The sequence below is a fragment of the Scardinius erythrophthalmus genome, assembly GCF_964197995.2.
Source record: "Scardinius erythrophthalmus genome assembly, chromosome: 2".
Lineage (NCBI taxonomy): Eukaryota > Metazoa > Chordata > Actinopteri > Cypriniformes > Leuciscidae > Scardinius > Scardinius erythrophthalmus.
Window position 1 is genome coordinate 32,557,409 of NC_138222.1, and position 27,748 is coordinate 32,585,156.

Sequence of the window (27,748 nt, forward strand, 5' to 3'; positions counted from 1 at the left end):
GTCTGAAGCCTCAGGAAGTCCCAGCTGGGTGTCTCACAGATTTAGGCGTGACATCACTGTGGAATTTCCGCTAATGTGCTGCTATCTGTGTGATCTGTTTGTCTGCTCGATAAACAACAGACATTATGAATTTTCACCTCAAGGCACATTCTGCTACCCAGACAACATTGGTTTAATGAGACACACACACTCTCCTATCTTTACACTTTATTGTTCAGAGGTAAAGGAGCCCTTATTTCATATTTTGTCATTAAAACATGAAGATCAAAACATGACGTTTTTCTCATTAAACTGTATCCTACAATTTATTTTAAATTAATGATAATGAAAGCATTTTATGGAATGTGAAGTTTATTCAAATACAAAATTGGCAGTTTTAAAAGAGAAAACAAAAAATTATATTTTAACAATAGAAACAATAGAAAAAAAGGCACATATTGTTGACCCTCTGACACATACAAAATAACCACATACTGAAATGTTTAGTCTGGCTACCCAACACTGACATCTACTGGACCTCCTCCTCATCAAATCTCAGAAACATCTGTTTGATTAGAAAAATGTTCATACATCACACTACACACTTTTAAACAGGCCATTATGTCAGTAAGCGCTAATTCACTAAGATGAAATAAGATAACAATAGGTAACAATCACATACAGTCTATTGAAAGTCCCAACTTATTTCAGTTAAACAGTTCCAGCTTTTTTGTAATAGTATTACTTATAATAGTATTTGACCAGCAGTTATACAGTATATTGATTAAACATCTAATTCTACAACCAGAATGATAAAGATACATTTAGAACTACAAGATATTCCCCTAAAATAAAAATAAAATAAAAAAAAAACATTCAAGAGCAGCACCTTTTGTCTTGAAGGACAATGCTTTATGACCAAGACAGTGTGATTTCTGTTGTTCTTTAGCATTTTCCTGCTCTCCTAAGATTTCTTTCTTTATCCCTCCAAGACAAGAAAACAGGAAAACGGTTTCAATCTGTTCCTTCACTTGAAAGATAAGGGAACAGGAAGTGCGTTTCCTTGTGCTCACACAGACAGGAAGTTGACATTTCGGTGATGGAGCTGGTCATTTTAAACAAGACGGTAGAACAGTACTTGGCATGTAATTCCCTACAGGAAAGTGAGAAGGTGGCTTCCACATATTGTGCCCATGGTTAATGGGGGAAATAGGTTTGTGCACAGAGGTAAATTGTTTAAGGTATAAAGACAGTTTACACATTTTTTCAATGGAAGGAGATCCTTTTGTCTATTTAGTCTTGAATGAAGGATGAACAATATTGCCAAGACACTGGCTGGCCAGTGTTGGTTTTAACAATCATCAAAATAACATTTAGCAATTTCAGCTTTGCATTATTTTCATTTGATGCTGTTAAATAGCCACGCTTATAATTCACATGGTAGTACAGTTATTGAGACCACTTCTCACATTTCAACAGGCATACAACTCACTACACATTTCCTGAGACGTCTGCAATTGCCTTATTATGGTTGACCTTTGAGATTTGGGCTTTATACATAACAATCGATGTGCTGATGATTCCTGTCAAATAAACTTGGAGTAGCCTTTAATTCTTTCAAAGTACTGCTATCACCACTTCCTCTGTTGCTCCCATGGCAATACAGTAGTTTTCCTGATGAGAAGAGTCTGCTGAACAAAGCTGGCTTCACAATTACTCTGACTGTGAGTCCAGAAAACACTTGTATACATAGAAAAAAAAGAAAGAGATAAACACAAACTGAAGGTTTTTACAGAATCGTTGCGACTCATAACTTTCACGGTTTGGAGAATTGGATGCAAATTCGTATTAATTTGTATGATCTCATTTGTAATTGTATGTTTTCATGTGGTTTATATTCCACTCCCTGACAGTTAGGTTTAGGGATGGGGAATGTTTTCACATGAATCTTATCATACTAATTCATACAAATGATTTATCAATTTTCCCAAAAAAGTTAAATGGTTACGCTTTTTCATGAGATTGTGTTGAGTAATACAATAGAGGCAATAAGCAAAATAATAATAATAATAATAATAAAAAAAATCCTCCACAAAATGGTGTGAACAAGAAAGAACACATATATTGTGTGAACACAAATTCAAATCTGCTATAAAGATAATACAGCCTAAAAGTGAATTTGTCCAACCAATGTCCAATGCTGTTTTCTAAAATTCCACCTAGACAAAAAACAGTCTAAAAGACCAAGGCAAGTTATTCTACCAACATACACTTATTCTATGAAAATTACAAATACAGTAGTAGTGCTCGTCATAATTTCATAACAATGCTCGAAGGAAACAAATATTGGCACTTCTTAATCACTTTCTTAAAGGGACCCTTACAAAAATTCCCTTGAAGAGAAGACAGCAGTCTCCATGTGTCTTCCTAGGACGACCACCTGATGACAACGGGCTTCAGTCTAGAATCAGTAGGAGCTATCGGTATCAGAGCCGTCTACTCCATAGAGCTGAGCCAGGGTCCTGAAACGAGGTCCCCACTCATTTAAGAAGTCATAGTCCAAATTGGATCCACTGGAGGACGAGTCCAAAGAGCTGAGGGAACCGGCCAGGGATTCAGATCCCTCATAACCATAGATGTGTAAAGTATCGTAGGGAATCCCATCACGGTCATGGTCCGCCTCATCCTTCTTCACCTCGATCATCATGGCCATGTCACCCTTACAAGCAGGAGGTTTCTTCACTATGGCATAAAGCGAAGGCCCCGCGGCAGGCCGAAAGCTGCTGTCGTGACAGGCGGAGGTCAGGATGGAGACGTCATAACCATTGGTGTCCATCTCTCCACCGCCCTCTTCGTCATATCTCACCAGCTGCTCGTGGATCTCGCCAGACGACTTGGTGACCAAAACGTCTTTCTGATAGCGCCTCCGCAACACAAAGAGGATGACGATGACTAATATATGAGAAATAAACACAATATCAAAATAATCTCTTTTTTTTGGCATTCACAAATAATCATTTTAACATCTTCCTGTTTATTTCTGTAATATAAACTCATTATAAAATTTGTATTGACAGCACAAGTAAAATATCATAAAGTGGAACCTGTGAGAATTTTAAAATAGCCGTAGTATTGAAAGTCTCTCATTATCATGGGAGTACATGAACCTCAACACTTCTCGTCTATCTCATGGTGTGAGTGCAGATCAGTGGATTGTCTTTTAATTGGCATCACTCCTCTCTTGTTTCACACAAGAAAAGGTGTACAGACGCAAGCAAAATGTCTTCATCTCACACTCAGAAAAAAAGTACAAAATCTGATATTAGTACCATTTAGGTACTGATATGTACACTTTACATTTACATGTATGAATTTAGCAGACATTTTTATCCAAAGTGACTTACAACAAAGGAATAATATGTGTCTGTACTAATATGCACCTTTTAGAGTTAAATAATGTACAAAAGTGTAACTTTTAAAAAAGGTACCACTCCAGTGACATCTTTTGTACCTTTATTTCTGAGAGTGCACAACATCTCATCACATACAGTGAACTAACCAACAATGACAATGACAGAGAATATGGAGCTAAGTGCCTCTCTTACATGCTCTTATTTAGACTGTTTGGTCCCTGGGTTATTTATACTTAAAGGATCCAAAGATTGTGAATTAAATAAACACCGTCTCCACTTGGGAAATTACGGAGAAAAGCCTTTCCTCAAAGACAGGATTTAAAATGTTTGCATGTATTATTAATATGATAACTCTCATGTCATGTCATGAATCCTTCATAACCTGTTTTGCTTTTGGTTTTTAAAAATGTGTTTCCTTTTTTTTGTTAAAGAATAAAGAATGTGTCATTGGCCTTGCAAGGATATCTTTGCAACAGAAAGAAGAAAAGCAAATGAGATAAGAGATGTCTGTAAACATACCCAGGATGGTGACGATGCAGAGAAGAATGGCTAAGAGGGCGCTGACGCTCATTCCGGCCTGGGCGTAGGCCTTACAGTACTCTATCCGTCGTCCCGGCTGGCATTTGCACACTTTGATCGGGAGTGGGTTAATGCTCTTCTTTTCTGGTGTACCTCCATCAGTGATTTCGATTTCGAGCACATGTTCCACTGAGTGCTCTGTACTGAAACCTCCTTGCTTCAGCTCAATTCTCGAAGTGTTGTCTACAATGAATATTAATAATTGAAGAGATGCAGTTTTTAATTGTGCTCTTATTCAAGGGAAATGTCGGACTATGTTTGCCACAGGTGCAAAGCTAACAATTTTCATCAGCAGTGCTATTGTTGTCATTGAACTCTGCTTTTGTTTTCTGTTGATGCTTTGAGGGAAATTTTGCTGAGATTCTTGTGACAATTCAATGCAACCAGGCCTAAGAATATCCCATTTCACACAATAGTAGGAAGAGTAAATCTTCACTTTGGCATTCATGTGGCATGAAATGAAATGCTCCAGCACATTTTGAGGAAAGCCAGTTGCAGTTATAAAAAGAAACATTCTTTTGTCACTGAATACATGGCTAGGAATAAAATAAATTATTTTATAGATTACATTAATAAATAATTTAAAACATGTACACTACTGTTCAAAAGTTTAGCATCGGTAAGAATTTACAACCCGATCGCACTGCAATTCGATTTTTTAAATCTTACATATTTTACGAGTTGCCCAATTTGTGTGAATTTGTACCCTGACCCCGCCCCTAAATCTACCCATCAGGTTTACACAAATCATACGAATTAGCCACCTTTTACTCACTCGTACGAATTCGTACGTATTAGTCGTGAGATAGCGTTGGATTTTTGGTAACGCTTTATTTCGAAGGTCCACTTTAGACATTCTACTATTTTGCAACTACATGTCAACTACCAGTCATTGGAGTATTAGTCTGTCTGCTAAATATATGCTAACACTTTATTGTGATAGTCCTCCAATTGATATTCTACTGACTATAAGTAACTTTGCAACTACTTATTCTACTAAACTTTACTTAACAGTCTACTAGCAGTTTGAGAGTTAGTTGACCTGTAGTTACAGTGTTTTAATGTTTCTTTTTAAATGAACTGTAAAAGGAGAACTCGGCAACTCTAGCGAACTCTAGTCACTTCTTCGCTGATTTTCCCTTTTGTTGTCGCATGTTTTCCCCACGAGCTCCCCCTACAGCTGTGGGGGGGCGTATATTTCACAACACGGTCGTAAAAAACTCACTTGCGGCGGCCTCCTCCCCCTCTCTACCGCTGCTCATGTGCGTTTGTTATGATCGGAGAAAACCAACTGTATCGTGTGGAGCTATATCTACCGAGGTGGGTAATACATCATACATGCGTGTGTGTTTATGTCGAATTGCCGTAAAGCAATTCGTGTTTCGCGCTCGTTCTCGTTCTCATTCTCGCTTCTCACGAGACTTCCAATTTCTATCTTGCCGGGACGGTAGTCCCCAAGTTGCAAGGTTGGTTTTCCGCCTGGGAACGCTGGGGGGAGTGGGGAAAGTCACCAATATCACCAGAACAGGTTGTTTAACCATCCAAATGATTTCTAGACAGTTTTATTAAGTTAAAAAAGTTACCAAGTTCTCCTTTAATTAACTGTTTTCTATTTTAATATATTTTAAAATGTAATTTATTCCTGTGATGACAAAGCAGAATTTTCTGTCTCTTCAGTCGGTGATCCTTTAAAAATCATTTAAATATGCTGATTTGTCATTTTTATTAAAAAGAAAACTCCAAGACATATTTATTAGTTCCAGTCAAGGCACCTTAACAACCTACTTTCTGCCAGTTTAAAATTAGTAATCTGTCATTTTAGTTCATTACACAGCTGCGAGGAAAGAAACCAGTGTTCTGAAAATGTTCCTCAGTCTGGCACATTTAGAACATGGAGTGTCAGATCATAGATTTATTGTGCAGGGCTGCTGCTTTTAGAAAGCTTGTACCTAATGCATTTTAGAGTACTTTGGTGGGTTTATTTCTATTCTTTTTATGCATGATTACACTATGATCAGCAGTTAGTTTGCTTTGGAGTAGTTCAGGGACTAAGGATAAAACAATCTTGATGTCCATCATGAAGAAAAAGTATACCTGCACTAGAAACACCCTTTTTAAACTCAATGTTACAAACATTATCCTATATTTATAATGGTAGAACAATTGATTGAAGATGATTAGCACTACTATACGGATCAATTTTAGTGAACATAATTTTTCTTACCTCCGTTATCAAGAAGGGAAAAGTTTGAGCTCTTTTTTGTCAGGGTGAAGCGAAACCTGCCTGAATTTTCATCCTTGTCGTAGGCACCAATAGTCCCAATGATCTGCAAAAGGGTAATAAATTAAGGATTATGGAAATAGATAGGCCTATCTAAAGGAAAGTCATTATAAATGTAATAATGTGAAATGTATTTAGGTAATTCCTTACTGTTCCAGGTTTATCACTCTCACAAACATACACGTAGCTCCCATTAGTTAGTTCTGGTTCATTGTCGTTAATGTCAAGAACCTTTAGATTAACCATTGCATAGGACTTTAGGCCTGAGAAATCAGAGAAGAAAAACAAAACGATCGTTTTTTTATTATTGTCTGTGATGATGATAATGATGATCATGATGAGATGCCTATTTTATTCAATCTTGTCAAACCTATTATTAACTACGAACTCCATCAAAAAAGTTCATTCAGTATATTACTGGTGCTTGTCTAGTTTTTTTTTTTTTTTTTGTTAATTCTTCTTTTATAAAAACAATTTAACTACCATTTTTTGCTATACATTTTTATTAAACCAAAGTACTAACCAAAGTTGCAAACAACAACAACGACAATAATTAGCACAGTTAAAACAAAACAGTATCCAGAAGTCACATTTTGTTGGGTTTCTTGAAACAAATCCTTGATTAGATAACTTAGCCAGAGCTAATTCAGTGACTTTGTGATCCCCCCAGTATTTTATTAACACTGAAATCACAATAGCCCGAGATAGTTTATATTTTGGAAACACAAATACTAAATGTCTGGACACACTTATATGAATTATGTAAATATTATGTTAATTGAAAGGCTTACACAAAACTTCTTAAATTATTATTACAAATATAAATTGTGCTTATGCATGAATTCAACATTTCATTTAATAATAATAATAAATATAGCTGCAAGCAGCCATTACCGGGGCCAAGCAGAATAAGACGACAAGACATGCCAACATGTCTGAAAGTGTCAGACCAACTGCAACAACGAGCAATTAAAGACATTTAAAGAGGATTTTAGGCGAAATGGCTGAAAAATCATGTAAAAAGTGATTCAAAATATGATTTAATGGATTGTCACTTTTGACCAAAAGGTGGCGCTGTTACGAAATTGATGTGGTGTGGTCAGAGTAAGGAGACAGTGACACATACAAAGTTTTGTGTCAATATGTCGAGGCATTGCAGATATAAAGCCTGAATAGTCATTTTGGCATCATGCCTCAACTTTGCTGCTGTGCTATACGAAAACGGTTTCATCAATCGACACGAAATCCATAACTTTTTGTCGGCACAGTCTGGAGATGATACGATTCGATTTTGGTGAAAATCGGACAAACGGTCTAGGAGGAGTTCGAAAAAGTAGGTTTTGAATGAAAATCAAGATGGCGGACAGGAAGTTTGGCCAAATAAGGAAAACTTGGTATCTATGTTCTCGGCTTGACCCAAGGAATCTATTAAGACCCGTGGCATTTCAATAGCCAGATTTATTCAAAAGTTATTAGCCTTTTTGGAAATTTTGTTATAACTTTTGACCACTAGGTGGCGCTGTCTTGAAATATTTTGGTTGCCTTCAGGGGATGGTGCTGATGACACAATCTGAGTTTCGTAATATTACACCAATGCATTTGTTTAGTATAGCATTTTATTTCACAAAACTGTATTGAAGTCAATGGGAATTTCATATTTTGTTCAATTATAGCGCCACCAAGAGGCTCAGTCCCACAATTTTTTTTACGTGTCCTCAGAGTGAGCCCATACATATGTGTGTCAATTTTGGTGAAAATATCTCAATTCGCTGCGGAGTTATAGACATTTATATGAAAAAACACGAAAAAAATGACTGACACATGACTTTGATTGGAAATTAGTACCCCTAAACATCAATATTTTCGCATTTGGGCATTGGCGTATAGCTATCGACCTATGTTTCCAAACTTCTGACGGTGGTTTCGTCTCGATCGGACTAGCGGTTTCAAAGATATAGCCAAATGTTTTTTAAGCGCTAAATCACAACGTTACACAAACCGTAAGGCAAAACCTAGCATGTTTGGTATCGTAGGACTCGGCAACGATTCAGGAGTCTAAAAAGATGAGTTTCGTGAAAATAAGTCGACCACACCCAAAGTTATAAGCATTTGAAAAAAAAAATTCACCACTAGGTGGCGCTGTTTCGAAACTTCTCAGGCTCATTCAGGGCATTGTGCTGATGACCCATACCACGTTTCGTAACAATCCGTTCATGCGTTCATAAAATACAGAATTTTAGCACAAAATTCAAAATGGCCGACAGCCAAAATGACCGATATGGTCAAATTGGATATCAGTCGACTCGGCATGTTGCCCTGAATCTAACGAGACCAATTGTATGATTTTTGGACAAACTGTTCAGAAGTTATAAGCAAAAATAGCCATTTTTCATATCTCCGGACCAGTAGGTGGCGCTGCGCCGAAACACAGCATGTAGCCTCAGGTCATGCTTGTGAGTACATGTACCAAGTTTGGTCTGAATACGATAAACCGTTGCGGAGATACGGCCTTACGACTGTTTTTGCTAGCGCTACGTAAAATGTATTTGTGCGTTTATCGAAAACGGTTTGACGAATCCATTTGAATTCCATAACTTTTTGTCAGCACTACCTGAAGATGATCTGGTTCAATTTTCGTGCAAATCGGACAAACCGTCTAGGACGAGTTCGAAAAAGTAGCTTTTTTTGAAAATTCAAGATGGCGGCCATATTTTTATGACGGAAAATGACGTCATAGGGTGCAATCGAATCGCCATGAGCTCAGGAATCAGAGGAAAAAAGAATTTCGCTGATTGGCCTTTTGGTTCAAAAGTTATTAGCAAAATAAAAGTGAAACTTTGGACAGGTGGTGGCGCTAGAGGGAATGACTTAGAAACACCAAAATTGGTGTATTTAATGTTGAGACGGTCCTCTATCAGAATGTCAAACCAAAACAACTTTCCCGCAATCGGTTCTATGGGCTGTCATAGACTCCCAGTCGGAAAAATGAAGAATAATAATAATAATAATAATAATAATAAGAACGCGAACGAAAACAATAGGTGCCTCCGCACCTTCGGTGCTTGGCCCCTAATAATAAGAAACGGAACAGATACAATAGGTGCCTCCGCACCTTCGGTGCTTGGCCCCTAAATATAGCTGCAAGCAGCCATTACCGGGGCCAAGCAGAATAAGACGACAAGACATGCCAACATGTCTGCAAGTGTCAGACCAACTGCAACAATGAGCAATTAAAGACATTTAAAGAGGATTTTTGGCAAAATGCCTGAAAAATCATAGAAACAATAATTAAAAATATGATTTGATGGATTATCACTTTCGACCAATAGGTGGCGCAGTTACAAAACTGATGTGATGTGGTCAGAGTGAAGTTACAATGACACATACAAAGTTTGGTGTCAATATGTCAAGGCATTGCAGAGATAAAGCCTGAATTAGTGCTATTAGCATTATGCCTCAACTTTGCTGCTGCGCTATACGAAAACGGTTTCGTCTATCGACACGAAATCCATAACTTTTAGTCGGCACGGTCTGGAGATGATACGATTCGATTTTGGTGAAAATCGGACAAACGGTCTAGGAGGAGTTTGAAAAAGTAGGTTTTGAATGAAAATCAAGATGGCGGACAAGAAGTTTGACCAAATAAGGAAAATTTGGTATCTATGTTCTCGGCTTGACCCAAGGAATCTATAAAGACCAGTGGCATTTACATAGGCTGATGTATTCAAAAGTTATTAGCAGTTTTGGAAATGTTGTTATAACTTTTGACCACTAGGTGGCGCTGTCTCTAAATATTTTGGGTACCTTCAGGGGATGGTGCTGATGGCACATTCTGAGTTTCGTAATATTACACCAATGCATTTGTTAAGTATAGCATTTTATTTCACAAAACTGCATTGAAGTCAATGGGAATTTCATGTTTTGTTCTATTATAGCGCCACCAAGAGGCTCAGTCCCACCATTTTTTTTATGTGTCCTCAGAGTGAGCCCATACATATATGTGTCGATTTTGGTGCAAAAATCTCAATTTGCTTCGGAGTTATAGACATTTATATGAAAAAACACGTAAAAAATGACTGACACATGACTTTGATTGAATATTACTACCCCTAAACATCAATATTTTCGCATTTGGGCATTGGCGTATAGCTATCGACCTATGTTTCCAAACTTCTGACGGTGGTTTCGTCTCGATCGGACAATCGGTTTCGAAGATATAGCCTACTGTTTTTTAAGCGCTAAATCACAACGCTACACAAACCGTAAGGCAAAACCTAGCATGTTTGGTATCGTTGGACTCGGCAACAATTCAGGAGTCTAATGAGATGAGTTTCGTGAAAATAAGTCGACCACACCCAAAGTTATAAGCATTTGAAAAAAAAAATTCACCACTAGGTGGCGCTGTTTCGAAACTTCTCACACTTCTTCAGGACATCGTGCTGATGACCCATACCAAGATTCGTAACAATCCGTTCATGCATTGTTAAAATACAGCATTTTAGCACAAAATTCAAAATGGCCGACAGTCAAAATGGCCGATATGGCAAAATTGGATATCAGTCGACTCGGCATGTCGCCCTGAATCTAACAAGACCAATTTTATGATTTTTGGACAAACTGTTCAGAAGTTATAAGCAAAAATAGCCATTTTTCATATCTCCGGACCAGTAGGTGGCGCTGCGCCAAAACACAGCATGTTGCCTCAGGTCATGCTTGTGATGACTTGTACCAAGTCTGGTCTGAATACGATAAAGCGTTGCGGAGATACACCCTTACGACTGTTTTTGCAGCCGCTACGTAAAATTAGTTTGAGTGTTTATCGAAAACGGTTTGACGAATCAATTTGAATTCCATAACTTTTGGTCAGCACTGCCTGAAGAGGATCTGGTTCAATTTTCGTGCAAATCGGACAAACCGTCTAGGACGAGTTCGAAAAAGTAGGTTTTTAGAAAAATTCAAAATGGCGGCCATATTTATATGACGGAAAATGACGTCATAGGGTGCAATCGAATCGGTATGAGCTCAGGAAACAGAGGAAAAAATAATTTTGTTGATTGGCCTTACGGTTCAAAAGTTATTAGCATAATAAAAGTGAAACTTTGGACAGGTGGTGGCGCTAGAGGGAATGACTTAGAAACACCAAAATTGGTGTATTTAATGTTGGGAATGTCCTCTATCAGAATGTCAAACCAAAACAACTTTCCCGTAATCGGTTCTATGGGCTGCCATAGACTCCCAGTCGGAAAAATGAAGAATAATAATAAGAACGGGAACAGATACAATAGGTGCCTCCGCACCTTCGGTGCTTGGCCCCTAATAATAATAATAAGAACCGGAACAAACACAATAGGTGCCTCCGCACCTTCGGTGCTTGGCCCCTAATAAGAACGGGAACAGATACAATAGGTGCCTCCGCACCTTCGGTGCTTGGCCCCTAAATATAGCTGCAAGCAGCAATTACCGGGGCCAAGCAGAATAAGACGACAAGACATGCCAACATGTCTGAAAGTGTCAGACCAACTGCAACAATGAGCAATTATAGACTTTAAAGAGGATTTTATGCAAAATGCCTGAAAAATCATAGAAACAATAATTAAAAATATGATTTTATGGATTATCACTTTCGACCAATAGGTGGCGCAGTTACAAAACTGATGTGATGTGGTCAGAGTGAAATGACAATGACACATACAAAGTTTGGTGTCAATATGTCAAGGCATTGCAGAGATAAAGCCTGAATAGTGCTATTAGCATCATGCCTCAACTTTGCTGCTGCGCTATACGAAAACGGTTTCGTCTATCGACACGAAATCCATAACTTTTAGTCGGCACGGTCTGGAGATGATACGATTCGATTTTGGTGAAAATCGGACAAACGGTCTAGGAGGAGTTCGAAAAAGTAGGTTTTGACTGAACATCAAGATGGCGGACAGGAAGTTCGGCCAAATAAGGAAAACTTGGTATCTATGTTCTCGGCTTGACCCAAGGAATCTATTAAGACCAGTGGCATTTCAATAGACAGATTTATTCAAAAGTTATTAGCCTTTTTGGAAATTTTATTATAACTTTTGACCACTAGGTGGCGCTGTTTCGAAATATTTTGAGTACCTTCAGGGGATGGTGCTGAAGGCACATTCTGAGTTTCGTAATATTACACCAATGCATTTGTTTAGTATAGCATTTTATTTCACAAAACTCTATTGAAATCAATGGGAATTTCATGTTTTGTTCTATTATAGCGCCACCAAGAGGCTCAGTCCCACCATTTTTTTTATGTGTCATCAGAGTGAGCCCATACATATATGTGTCGATTTTGGTGCAAAAATCTCAATTTGCTTCGGAGTTATAGACATTTATATGAAAAAACACGTAAAAAATGGCTGACACATGACTTTGATTGAATATTACTACCCCTAAACATCAATATTTTCACATTTGGGTATTAGCGTATAGTTAACAAGCTATGATTGCAAACTTCTGACGGTGGTTTCGTCTCAATCGGACAAACGGTTTCGAAGATATAGCCTAATGTTTTTTAAGCGCTAAATCACAATGCTACACAAACCGTTAGGCGAAACCTAACATGTTTGGTATCGTTGGACTCGGCAACGATTCAGGAGTCCAATGAGATGAGTTTCGTGAAAATAAGTCGATCACACCCAAAGTTATAAGCATTTGAAAAAAAAAATTCACCACTAGGTGGCGCTGTTTCGAAACTTCTCACACTCCTTCAGGACATCGTGCTGATGACCCATACCAAGTTTCGTAACAATCCGTTCATGCGTTGTTAAAATACAGCATTTTAGCACAAAATTCAAAATGGCCGACAGTCAAATTGGCCGATATGGCAAAATTGGATATCAGTCGACTCGGCATGACGCCCTGAATCTATCAAGACCAATTTTATGATTTTTGGACAAACTGTTCAGAAGTTATAAGCAAAAATTGCCATTTTTCATATCTCCGGACCTGTAGGTGGCGCTGTGCCGAAACGCAGCATGTAGCCTCAGGTCATGCTTGTGAGTACATGTACCAAGTTTGGTCTGAATACGATAAAGCGTTGCGGAGATACAGCCTTACGACTGTTTTTGCAAGCGCTACGTAAAATTTGTTCGAGCGTTTATCGAAAACGGTTTGACGAATCAATTTGAATTCCATAACTTTTGGTCAGCACTGCCTGAAGATGATCTGGTTCAATTTTGGTACAAATCGGACAAACCGTCTAGGACGAGTTCGAAAAAGTACCTTTTTAGGAAAATTCAAAATGGCGGCCATGTTTTTATGACGGAAAATGACGATATAGGGTGCAATCGAATCGTCATGAGCTCAGGAATCAGAGGAAAAAAGGATTTCGCTGATTGGCCTTACGGTTCAAAAGTTATTAGCAAAGTAAAAGTGAAACTTTGGACAGGTGGTGGCGCTAGAGGGAATGACTTAGACACACCAAAATTGGTGTACTTAATGTTGGGACTGTCCTCTATCAGAATGTCAAACCAAAACAACTTTCCCGCAATCGGTTCTATGGGCTGCCATAGACTCCCAGAGCGGAAGAAGAAGAAGAAGAATAATAATAAATATAGCTGCAAGCAGCAATTATCGGGGCCAAGCGCAAGCAGATGACAGGATATGCCAACATGGCTGAAGGTGTCAGACCATCTGCAACAATGAGCAATTAAATACATTTAAAGAGGATTTTAGGCGAAATGGCTGAAAAATCATATAAAAAGTCATTCAAAATATGATTTGATGGATTATCACTTTCGACCAATAGGTGGCACAGTTACAAATGTGATGTGATGTGGTCAGAGTGAAGTGACAATGACACATACAAAGTTTGGTGTCAATATGTCAAGGCATTGCAGAGATAAAGCCTGAATAGTGCTTTTAGCATCATGCCTCAAGTTTGCTGCTACGCTATACGAAAACGGTTTCGTCTATAGACACGAAATCCATAACTTTTAGTCAGCACAGTCTGGAGATGATACGATTCGATTTTGGTGAAAATCGGACAAACGGTCTAGGAGGAGTTCGAAAAAGTAGGTTTTGAATGAAAATCAAGATGGCGGACAGGAAGTTTGGCCAAATAAAGAAAACTTGGTATCTATGTTCTCGGCTTGACCCAAGGAATCTATTAAGACCAGTGGCATTTCAGTAGCCAGATTTATTCAAAAGTTATTAGCCTTTTTGGAAATGTTGTTATAACTTTTGACCACTAGGTGGCACTGTCTTGAAATATTTTGGGTACCTTCAGGGAATGGTGCTGATGGCACATTTTGAGTTTTGTAATATTACACCAATGCATTTGTTTAGTATAGCATTTTATTTCACAAAACTGTATTGAAGTCAATGGGAATTTCATGTTTTGTTCTATTATAGCGCTACCAAGAGGCTGAGTCCCACCATTTTTTTTACATGTCCTCAGAGTGAGCTCGTACATATGTGTGTCGATTTTGGTGAAAATATATCAATTCGCTTCGGAGTTATAGACATTTATATGAAAAAACACGTAAAAAATGACTGACACATGACTTTGATTGGAATTTACTACCCCTAAACATCAATATTTTCGCATTTGGGCATTGGCGTATAGCTATCGACCTATGTTTCCAAACTTCTGAAGGTGGTTTCGTCTCGATCGGACTAGCGGTTTCGAAGATATAGCCAAATGTTTTTTAAGCGCTAAATCACAACGCTACACAAACCGTAAGGCAAAACCTAGCATGTTTGGTATCGTGGGACTCGGCAACGATTCAGGACTCTAATGAGATGAGTCTCGTGAAAATAAGTCGACCACACCCAAAGTTATAAGCATTTGGAAGCATTTGGGAAAAAAAATTCACCACTAGGTGGCACTGTTTCGAAACTTCTCAGGCTCCTTCAGGGCATCGTGCTGATGATCCATTCCGAGTTTTGTAACGATACGTTCACGCGTTCATAAAATACAGCATTTTAGCACATAATTCAAAATGGCCGACAGCCAAAATGGCTGATCGGGGAAAATTGGATATCAGTCGACTCAGCATGATGCCCTGAATCTAACGAGACCACTTTTATGATTTTTGGACAAACCATTCAGAAGTTATAAGCAAAAATAGCCATTTTTCATATCTCCGGACCAGTAGGTGGCACTGTGCCGAAACGCAGCATGTTGCCTCAGGTCATGCTTGTGATGAGATGTACCAAGTTTGGTCTTAATATGATAAAGTGTTGAGGAGATACTGGCTTGTGTCTGTTTTCGCAAGCGCTACGTAAAATTTGTTTGCGCGGTATTCGAGAACGGTTTGATGAATCAACACGAATTCCATAACTTTTTGTCGGCATGGTCTGAAGATGATCTGATTCAATTTTCGTGGAAATTGGAGCAACGGCCTAGGAGGAGTTTGAAAAAGTAGGTTTTTCGGAAAATTCAAAATGGCGGAAAAATTATTATGACGAAAAATGACGTCATAGGGTGCAATCGAATCGCCCTGAGCTCAGAAATCAGAGGAAAAAAGAATTTTGTTTCTAGCCCTTGTGGTTCAAAAGTTATTAGCATAAACATGAGTGAAACTTTGGACAGTTGGTGGCGCTAGAGGGAATGACTTAGACACACCAAAATTGGTGTATTTAATGTTGGGACTGTCCTCTATCAGAATGTCAAACCATTACAACTTTCCCGCGATCGGTTCTATGGGCTGCCATAGACTCCCAGTCGGAAGAAGGAAGAATAATAATAATAATAATAATAATAAGAACGGGAACGAAAACAATAGGTGCCTCCGCACCTTCGGTGCTTGGCCCCTAATAAGAACGCGAACGGATACAATAGGTGCCTCCGCACCTTCGGTGCTTGGCCCCTAATAATAATAATAAGAAACGGAACAGATACAATAGGTGCCTCCGCACCTTCGGTGCTTGGCCCCTAATAATAATAAGAAACGGAACAGATACAATAGGTGCCTCCGCACCTTCGGTGCTTGGCCCCTAATAAATATAGCTGCAAGCAGCAATTACCGGGGCCAAGCAGAATAAGACGACAAGACATGCCAACATGTCTGAAAGTGTCAGACCAACTGCAACAATGAGCAATTAAAGACATTTAAAGAGGATTTTAGGCGAAATGGCTGAAAAATCATGTAAAAAGTGATTCAAAATATGATTTAATGGATTGTCACTTTTGACCAAAAGGTGGCGCTGTTACGAAATTGATGTGGTGTGGTCAGAGTAAGGAGACAGTGACACATACAAAGTTTTGTGTCAATATGTCAAGGCATTGCAGATATAAAGCCTGAATAGTCATTTTGGCATCATGCCTCAACTTTGCTGCTGTGCTATACGAAAACGGTTTCATCAATCGACACGAAATCCATAACTTTTTGTCGGCACAGTCTGGAGATGATACGATTCGATTTTGGTGAAAATCGGACAAACGGTCTAGGAGGAGTTCGAAAAAGTAGGTTTTGAATGAAAATCAAGATGGCGGACAGGAAGTTTGGCCAAATAAGGAAAACTTGGTATCTATGTTCTCGGCTTGACCCAAGGAATCTATTAAGACCAGTGGCATTTCAATAGCCAGATGTATTCAAAAGTTATTAGCCTTTTTGGAAATTTTGTTATAACTTTTGACCACTAGGTGGCGCTGTCTTGAAATATTTTGGTTGCCTTCAGGGGATGGTGCTGATGACACAATCTGAGTTTCGTAATATTACACCAATGCATTTGTTTAGTATAGCATTTTATTTCACAAAACTGTATTGAAGTCAATGGGAATTTCATATTTTGTTCAATTATAGCGCCACCAAGAGGCTCAGTCCCACAATTTTTTTTACGTGTCCTCAGAGTGAGCCCATACATATGTGTGTCAATTTTGGTGAAAATATCTCAATTCGCTTCGGAGTTATAGACATTTATATGAAAAAACACGAAAAAAATGACTGACACATGACTTTGATTGGAAATTAGTACCCCTAAACATCAATATTTTTGCATTTGGGCATTGGCGTATAGCTATCGACCTATGTTTCCAAACTTCTGACGGTGGTTTCGTCTCGATCGGACTAGCGGTTTCAAAGATATAGCCAAATGTTTTTTAAGCGCTAAATCACAACGCTACACAAACCGTAAGGCGAAACCTAGTATGTTTGGTATCGTAGGACTCGGCAACGATTCAGGAGTCTAAAAAGATGAGTTTCGTGAAAATAAGTCGACCACACCCAAAGTTATAAGCATTTGAAAAAAAAAATTCACCACTAGGTGGCGCTGTTTCGAAACTTCTCAGGCTCATTCAGGGCATTGTGCTGATGACCCATACCACGTTTCGTAACAATCCGTTCATGCGTTCATAAAATACAGAATTTTAGCACAAAATTCAAAATGGCCGACAGCCAAAATGACCGATATGGTCAAATTGGATATCAGTCGACTCGGCATGTTGCCCTGAATCTAACGAGACCAATTGTATGATTTTTGGACAAACTGTTCAGAAGTTATAAGCAAAAATAGCCATTTTTCATATCTCCGGACCAGTAGGTGGCGCTGCGCCGAAACACAGCATGTAGCCTCAGGTCATGCTTGTGAGTACAAGTACCAAGTTTGGTCTGAATACGATAAACCGTTGCGGAGATACGGCCTTACGACTGTTTTTGCTAGCGCTACGTAAAATGTATTTGTGCGTTTATTGAAAACGGTTTGACGAATCCATTTGAATTCCATAACTTTTTGTCAGCACTACCTGAAGATGATCTGGTTCAATTTTCGTGCAAATCGGACAAACCGTCTAGGACGAGTTCGAAAAAGTAGCTTTTTTTGAAAATTCAAGATGGCGGCCATATTTTTATGACGGCAAATGACGTCATAGGGTGCAATCGAATCGCCATGAGCTCAGGAATCAGAGGAAAAAAGAATTTCGCTGATTGGCCTTACGGTTCAAAAGTTATTAGCAAAATAAAAGTGAAACTTTGGACAGGTGGTGGCGCTAGAGGGAATGACTTAGAAACACCAAAATTGGTGTATTTAATGTTGAGACGGTCCTCTATCAGAATGTCAAACCAAAACAACTTTCCCGCAATCGGTTCTATGGGCTGCCATAGACTCCCATGGCGGAAGAATAATAATAATAATAATAATAATAATAATAATAAGAAACGGAACAGATACAATAGGTGCCTCCGCACCTTCGGTGCTTGGCCCCTAATAATATAAAAAGTGCAACTTATTTCTTGAAAAAAATTATTCCCATACTGGCATTTGGGTTATGTGCCTTCACTGCTTTTCTAAAACGTGGAAAAGAAAAGATAAAAATAAATAAATAAATAAATGAAGATGTGTGCAGACTTTTGATTGGTAGTGTAAATGGGTAAGTTGTGAAAGCTTGTTTATATCCTACCATTTGGTTTATCCTCATGTGCTGTAACCTTGAATGTGTATGAGGATTCTTGCTCTCTGTCCAGTTCCCACTTCAAAGACAGGTATCCTTGTACAGGATCCACAGCTACAGGACAGTTTTGGTCTTCAATAGAGTACCTAAAGGGATCATTAGATTAAATGTCAGTCTTACTTCCATCTGTTTACTCTATAACCTTTACGACGGTACAGCAGAACACAGAAAGCCTTTCATCTTTTTTGATACATGAATAAAAATACAGTTCAGTTAATACCGTATTTTGAAACCGGCACTATCTGGATCCCTTGCTGAAACAGCTCCAATGCGCGGGTTCTTGAAGGGGCCCTCGTAGATGCTGAACGTGTATTCAGTTTGGCTGAAAACAGGTGGTTCGTCGACATCAATTACATTGATGGAAACTTCGGCTCTCTTCAGCAGGTTTGGTCCTCGGTTATCTGCTTTTGTAGACACTGTGTGCTCGTCCACGTTTACACTAAAAGTGTACGTCTTTACTTTTTCATAGTCAAGAGGCTGTAAGTGATTGGAAAGACAAATTAGCAAAATAACAATAAAGGCACAAGAGCTTCAATTTCAACTTTGATTCAAATCAAGCATTGCTCAGTCTTAAGTATTCATATCCCCCTCCCTCTGTCATCAGTAACATCACATTACTTAAAACCAGTTTATATTGCTCTAATGCTTTGCCAAGAAAGCTTCTCTTCAATTTGGAAAACAGAACAATTACATGTATTAAACATCAATCACTGGTTACATTTACTATAGAACACATGGCAATGGAAAAACTTTCATAGCTTCTTTAGCAAGAAAGAGCACTGGAGTCTATTTGGAAATGTGGTGCCCCTTTAGAATGCTTTTTATTTATTTATTGATTGATTGATTTTATGGGGGATCTTAAGTAGAGAATTTAAGGATTAAGTTTCCTCCTGATAGTTAACCCTGTTCAGACATATGCCTCCATTTTTGTTACTTTGCATTCTTATATAATAGGACATGCTGGAAATGTTTATTATTAAACTGAAGTACTTCATATATTAATCTGCAGGCATGTTCAGAATTAAAATGCACCAGTCATACAATAGAACTCATAAATTGATTATTTTTAATATTTGGGTATTAATTATTTATTTCAGGTATTATTATTTTTGGATCTGTAAAATGCAGATTACATTAAGTATGGCAGTATGTTTTTCACACTGTATTGTTGTAAAATACTTTGTGCTAGACTGTGTTTTTGAGTAATAAGGAAAAAAATAAAAAATCAGCATTCTTAAAAAAACAAGTTGGTCAATAACCAAGTATTAAAGCTTGAAATACTCACCACTTTGAGGCTAAGAATTCCATCTTTCTCATTATTTCGTTTGATGCCAAACATTTCACCATATCGCTGGTGTATAGTAAAAGTTGGATCTTTGTTTTGTGTCTCGTCTTTGTCCTCGACCTCTAATGTGCCAATTATAAATCCGATTTCGCTGTCTTCTTTCACATTAAAATGGTATTTTCCTGCAGGAAAAAAATACGTTCTGTTGGCACTGACTCTAAAAGTACTCTAGTCTAACACGCAGTGAGTCTTTACAAAATATTCAGTTACAGTTTTTAAGTTGACTTACCTGTCTTGAATGTGGCAATGTTGTCATTTATGTCAGTAATGTTGATAGTCACAATGGTAGTAGCAGAATACCCATTAATATTTCCTGGTATATCTTTGGCATGTATAGCAATTAGGTACTGACTCTGTTTCTCACGGTCAAGGTCACTTATCAATGTACGGATTTCACCTACAAAAAAAAATAAAATAAATAAATAAATAAATAAATAAATATATATATATACATAAAAAAATACTGGATTTTTTTTTATACTAGTTTCCAATAAGGATCAATAAGGATCATGTGACACTAAAGACTGGAGTAATGATGCGGAAAATTTCCTGAATGCCTTCATAGGAATAAGTTACATTTTTTTAGATAGATTAAAATTAAAATAAATAAATTGTAAACAGTTTAAATTGTAAAAATATTTCAATTTAAAATGAATGAGCATAAAATACTTAATTTAAAAACGTAGAGTAGAGTGGAGTAGGGTAGAGTGTGTATATACTGTAAATATACCTTTATTGTTGATGTTGAAGAGGTCTGTCCCATTTAGCAGTCTGTACTCAATCTTTCCATTTGGAGTGGTGGGATCATCAGCATCAGTCGCATTTACTGTCATTACTAACAATCCTACAAACATAATGTAAACATAAACACAAAAATAAAAATCATAGTAGTTACTTTTTCTTAGTGTAACTTAATAGTTTTGATATAGATAAATGTGAGAAGTGTACTTATTTTTTATCTTTTTTATCTTGCATAAAATAAAATAATGCTGTTATTTTGTATTGTTTTAGAGTACTGCAACATCCACATTTCATAAATCCATGAATTTAAGCTCAAGTAATACCATATCATCTGTCTTTATATTGGTGAATGTGTTTTGTGGTCCAGGGTCACATACTGTATGGCCTCCATGAAAAAAAAAAGGAAAAGAACATATGATACTCTGTTACCTGCTGTAGAGGACTCGCTGATAGATCCAGAGAGGTCAGGTGGAAAAACAGGTATATTGTCATTAACATCCATGACTACTATAACAAATGTAAAAACTTCGTCCATCTGCTGGTTGTTTTTAATGTTGATTAATGAAGCCTTGAGCGTGTATTTACTTTTCTTCTCCCGGTCCAGCTTTTCATGGACAAAGACATCCCCATTGTCATTTACAGAAAAAATGTCATTAGCACCTTCTCCAGAGAGAAGGTATCTTGTGTCCACAGAGAAAAGTGTATTATCTAGCTAAAAAGAGAAAGGAAGTGAAAAGAGGGATATAAAAAAGAAAGCTTAATGTCAAACAAAGATGATAAAGATTCTGTTCATTAGGCCTTTTTTTAAACTATATATAGTAACACCTCAGAAGACTCTTCAATAACCTTTGATGTAAATTTGAAAAAGCAGTTGATTAGCATAATATTCAAACTAGCACTATGGTTTAGAACCATACCTTTCCAATTGTTTGTTTTTGTTTTTGTTCCAAAGGTGTTTCCTCATTCACATAAAGTTTATTCCATGTCCAAGCTCTCTTATGTCTTTGGAGTACTGTGCTCGGCATGGAGGGTGTTTTCAGAGCTTGCTGGACATCAGCTCCCATGCTGAGTGTACATAACATGACCATGATACCTGCCCAGCATCCAGGCTCAGTCATCTGCCTCCAGGCAGACAGTTTCATCATCTGTGGACCATATAAATGGAACAACAAAACATAAATATATACATTAATTCATGTCTTTCAAACATGGTTACTTTAGCCTCAAAATGTGTTTAATATTGCGAAGAAAGAAAGAAAGTCCTTAATTATTATACTAACATTTTAAATTAATTAATTGATACAATGCAATTATTGTGTACAGACATGTTTTTACATTGTACTTAAATGTAACCCCCCCCCCCCGCATGTAACCACAGCTGTAATTAATTTATGTAATATACATCAATGTTGACTTAAACCTTAACCCACCCTTAAACCTACACACACTGTAAAGAAAAAGTTGCTGCCTTATTTTTTATTATTATTTTTTTTTTTAAGTACGATCAACTTGGATGTTTAAAGGGGTGGCATAATGCCCTTTTCACAAGATGTAAAATAAGTCTTTGATGTCCCCAGAGTGTGTATGTGAAGTTTCAGCTCAAAATACCCCACAGATATTTTTATATAACATGTTAAAATTGTACATTTTTGATGGTGAGCAAAAACGCACAGTTTTGTGTCTGTTCCTTTAAATGCAAATGAGCTGCTGCTCCCAGCACAGAGGGCGGAGCTTCAACAGCTTGCACTCACACCAGTGACTCACACCTGTACGAGTCATCCAAAAATATTTTAATGATATTCGGGTCGCGGTCAGTCGGGTTGTTTGAAATAAAGATGGCAATTAAACCTTTGTAATTTATATAGTACAAGAGAGCATATGAGCGGAGTGGAGCGGTGAGAATCTCCGCTCATCACTCACGGAACTGTTCACCCCTCCGCTCCCCCGCTCAAAGCTCCGCTCATCATCGCTCAGCGCTCAACGCAGTTTGCTCCGCGCTCCACTCAAATCGCCCCCCCCGCGCGCTCCAAAAAAGGGGAAAAAAAATCTACATGTATATCACTTTTGGCTTAGACTACAGCCTTACCTCCAAAAGAACTGAGCAACAACAACATTTTTCAAATACTAATGTTTTATTTCAAATTACAAATTAGGCCTATGTAAGAAGGAATATAGCCTACACAAAGTCCTGTAAAATTAAACGAAAAAATGGGCCTAATAATATAAATAACAATTATATATATAAAAAAATATAGCCTACATAAAAATTTTAAAAGTAAATTTACTATTAGGCCGGAATTTTGATAAGTGAACTTTTGCGCAACTCACACGATTAAAATTTAAATGGGCTTAGCCTATATCCATTGTACACACAAACTGCTGTAAAATAAAACGAATAAATAGGCCTAATAATATAAATAAAATTTACATAAACAAAAATATAAAAAAATATACGTAAACGTTTTAAAAGTAGGCTAAATTAACTATTAGGCCAACATTCTTATAACTGAACTTTTGCACAGCGCACATGATTAAAATTTAAATGGGCTTGTAGGCTATCAATTGTTTGAATATTACGCTATATTTAATTTACACTTTGTTACAAGTTACCGTATTCAATCTGCTAACCTTTTGCTTTCTTCCCAGCGTGTTCACATAGCACACTGCATGTTTTCAAGAGATGTGTCTTTTTAGATTCCAAAATGAATCTTTACTGACTGAAACGATGTCTCCAAATTCGTTTTCTTCTACCATATTATAGTTAGTTTTATAGTACACCTGTATGACTTCTTATTTTCCTTTTTGAAGTAGCCTACTTTTTTAACTCCATTATTGAGCCGGGTTTTGACTGAAAATAGAATCCATCTTGCAGTCATCAACAGTAGACTGAGTCAGGCTAGACTGAGCATGCTTCAGAATCGTGGTGTGCACGGAGCGAAATTGGAGGGGGAAATAGGGCGACGCTCCGTCCTTTTAAAAATGCCGCTCTGCGCTCTGTCCAAGATCCACCCGCTCGGGCTCCTTGCTCGCTCCCGCTCCACTCCGCTCACATGCTCCACAATTTTCTATGAAATACATAGGCCTACACTTTAATGGCTGAATAACTGGCGCGAAGATGACACACGAACTCAGTCTGCAGGTAGAGATGGAGGCGGCAAGAGAAAATGTGTAGACTGGGGAGTGCCCATTTGCCGAAATAATGAAAGATGATGACCAAAGTGCTGGCTTTGTCAGGTGTACTTCTTGCTATGCATTTACTACAGTACTTTTAAAAAATGCGGGTCGGGTACAATATTTTCTTTTTTTTTGCGGTCCGAGTTGCGGGCGGGTTAGTTGAAAACGTCGGTCAGGTGCGGGTTGTTTATACATTGACCCGCGCATCACTGACTCACACAGACATGCACTGAATTTCAAAAACTTTTAGCCTTTTATGTTCAAACCGGATTCAGACAATGATGGAGAGACTCAAGAAAAAGAGTGACAACATGTAGAAGCAACAGGACATTTCTGATTGGTTAGTTGATGAATTTATGTAGCTTACAGTATGTGTTGTTATCTTTTAGTCATTGGTTAGCATATCTGTCTTGATAATCTATAAATCGTGCTCAGGGGCGGGGTTTATGTAAATTTTAGGATTGATGATGTCACTATCCCTGGAGGAATGTCCTGTAGTCCCTACCAGCCGTTTGTTGTAGTCCTTAAAAAGCGATTTCTTTAAAAGCAAATATCTTCCTTTGCTTTGAACTTTGAGCATTGTAGCTTTGCAGATGTTGTTTATATTACACATTAACTAAAGTTAAAAAAGTGAAATCATAATCAACCATCCCTTTAACTTATTTCAACTAAAATTGCATTAAACTGACTCTTAAAAAAAAATTAGTTGAATCTTGTACAACTTGTAATTGTAAAAAAGTTTGCTTAAAGGTATAGCGGAGGATCTTTCCAAATTTTAGATAAGACCCGCCCTCTCCACTTTTTGAAAAGTTTGATTGATTCACCAGAATGATTGACAATTAGGAGGACCAATAGTTTAGGTTACCCACCAGGAAGTAAAACATCCTCCGCTATACCTTTAACTTATTTTGATGTTGTCATAACTTATTGTTCATATACATTTTTACAGTGCATACCACCAAACCTGTCCCTAACCTAAGCAGTATCACACCTCATAGCAGCAAGTGTTTTTAGGTAAACACAATACAAGTACAATATATTGTACCTAAACAACTTTTTTGATGTTAAAGACATCTAATATAAAGTGTGACTGAAAGAAAGAAATCCATTGTTATCTCCGACTATAAAAACCCTTCATTAAATTGTCAGTCTCATTAGGATTCCTCCTGTCGCACAATCTTTCGACTGCATGCTTTTAAATCATGGGAAACTGCACACTCTGTGTGACACTGTAAAAGCCTATACTAATACATTATCCAGACTACTATGTGCCTGAAAAATTCAGAGGATATTCCAATCCCAGATAACACGCTTTAGCTTGATGGACCATTCTTATGTTAGACTCATTTAGATGATTATATTAAGATGAGGTGGATTATGCTTCTTAAGTGTTCCCAACTTGCTAAATCTTTGCTTGAGGGTTTTGCTTGAGACTCTTCCACTCAAAATGATTACTTTCACATAAGGTATAAAATGCCATCACTTCATAACAACGGGTTCAGAAATGTACTACACTTTGAGTTCATTCCTACTCAGATGTTCCTGTTTATTCATGTTTATTCATGTCTGATTTAAAAAATAAAATACATGTGTCACATGATCCTCACGAAATTATTCTAATATGCTGATTTGCTGCTCAAGAAACATTTATTGTTATTATCAATGTTTGAAGGACAAAAGGGAAATGCTGTTCACTATCCACTATTTTGCTAAGCTATAACATTCAAAACAGTTATTATACTTAAATAACTTAATAAATAACTTATTTTCGGCAAATGTAAATGTCAAAATGCCAATGTCCGAGTACAATACACTCAATAGTTCAATGGGATTCTATATAGAACACTAGGATTCTTGACTCAGTTTTGAAGAACTTTTTATGCCAAAAAAGTTGAAATGTATAAATTAAATGAAGTCAAAAATATTTTTGTGTTTAATGGGTTATTTCAGATTAAAAAAAAAAAAAAGTTTTTTAAGTATGTTTGAGTTATTTAATTCATAAAAATGAAAAAAAACAAAAAAAAAAAAAAAAAAAACAAACAAGTAAAAACAATAGTTAATTAAAACTTTTAAGAGTATACTTTTATTGTATAAGTAGTGTTCCATAAGTGCTAATATTTGATGTAACATATCACTGGATGTAACAGCACACTTGTCTGTGTTTGCTAAACTAAATTCCAAATGCTGATTCTGCTTTGGCTTTCTGTTGGTTTCACTGGCACAAAATATTGGACAAGCCATATTGTTTTCTAAATGTTGGTAACTCTATTTTAACTTCTTGTCTGTATAAACTTTTGACGGGCTTGTGTCTATCGCTCATATTCAGTAAGAAGCACTTCTGGTTCTGTTATATTGTGCAATATTAAAAACAACAGCCTTACTGCAGTTTAGTTCTAAAACTCTCTCGTCCTTCATTTCTATTACATTTTTGCCTAGGAAACAGAGTAGATAATTTCCAATCAAACAAGTCTGAAGTTAACCATCACATATTTTTCTTCTTATTCCCTACCACCTCTTTCAGCATAAAGATTTTTTTTTTAATTTAATGCAGTGCTATCAACAGCTTTCTAGCTGAGACTCATTATAGTCTCATTACATTGACACTGAAGCGGTTAATACAAACATTGTTCTTATCATTTGGCATTTCTAAAAAGAACACCATTTCCAAAGCAATTGTTGTTTAAACCAGTCATTTGAAAGTCTTTCTGTGTATGTGTATATGTGTGTGTGTGTGTGTGGGCTTTAGATTAAAATAGGTTTAATCATGGAGCAGCTTCCAGCAATCTGCAATCTGCCTACTCTCTCCTCTAGGAAATTCAGCCTGATATACATCAACTCTCCCTCCATTATATCCCATATCTTCCATGTCACAAGTTCCAGAGACCTTTTAAAGGTGTCACTGTCTGAAGTGTGTGCATTGCACCTGTTCCCACCTCTGACTCATCTGGTACACCTCTCTTCATTTACAAGTATATGCATAGCGTCAAGCATGTTTTATATTATTTATAGACTGAACTACATGACCTTTAATAATTTGTATCATCGGCTTTCATTGTCTGATGTGATAGAACTGATTTCTGCATCTCTTAAAACATTATTCCTACAGGGGTATATGGGATGAGACATTAAGAATAACCTGTAACTGCTGTGCTGTTTCAAGAAAAAGAAGGACAGATGGTGTAAGGATTTATTATTGTTTGTCTGTCCCCAAATAAAATGTTACATCCAGTTCAACGTCTTCCCATGGGTAATCAGTGTTCCTTGGGAATTTCCTTCCTATTAGTCCAGGAAGCATCATTCAAATCAGAGTTTTTTGTTTTTTTTTGTTGTTGTAAAGATACATTTTAGAAATATGACTTAATATAATTTAAAGTAAATCACACACATACAGTATATATTATACAGTCATTAAAAGATGAAAAAAATTTGAATTAACTTCATGGCTTTGACTTGAAATATATCATTAGAAAGACAAATATATGCATAATATATATAGGCCTATATATAACATACATACAAAAATCACCTACCGGAGTCTTGGTCCCTTCAACAGTCGTTCTTGATTTGAAAATCCCTTTTTATTTTAAAGTCGAGTTATATCCTCCTCAATTTCAGGTCAGCGGTGTCTGTTTCCAGCTGCATGTGAACCTGTCTGAGCTCCAACAGAGCTGCTCACTGGACAATCAGGCCACTCCAGTGGCAAAAGTGATCAGCCCAGCCGTTCCTCTGGCCGCTTCCTGTTATTGTCCCAGCCTCTTTAGTCCAGCTCCAAACCCCTCTCTGGAAAATCAGATAACATTCGCAGCCCCCTGACCACCAGT

The 27,748-nt window shown here is 37.3% G+C and overlaps 1 protein-coding gene across 1 annotated transcript; it reads right to left on the reverse strand.

Moving 5' to 3' along the window:
• Nucleotides 1-194: 194 nt before the first annotated feature.
• Nucleotides 195-27,748, reverse strand: cdh5 (cadherin 5). Its single transcript, XM_081359307.1, has 12 exons — nucleotides 27,458-27,748; nucleotides 21,671-21,898; nucleotides 21,183-21,465; nucleotides 20,743-20,856; nucleotides 20,242-20,409; nucleotides 19,953-20,134; nucleotides 18,888-19,144; nucleotides 18,617-18,753; nucleotides 6,403-6,515; nucleotides 6,196-6,298; nucleotides 3,912-4,154; nucleotides 195-2,931 (listed from the first exon to the last, which is right to left on the reverse strand). Exons 2-12 carry the CDS (start codon nucleotides 21,896-21,898, stop codon nucleotides 2,447-2,449), a joined length of 2,313 nt encoding a protein of 770 aa, XP_081215433.1. The 5' UTR covers nucleotides 27,458-27,748; the 3' UTR covers nucleotides 195-2,446.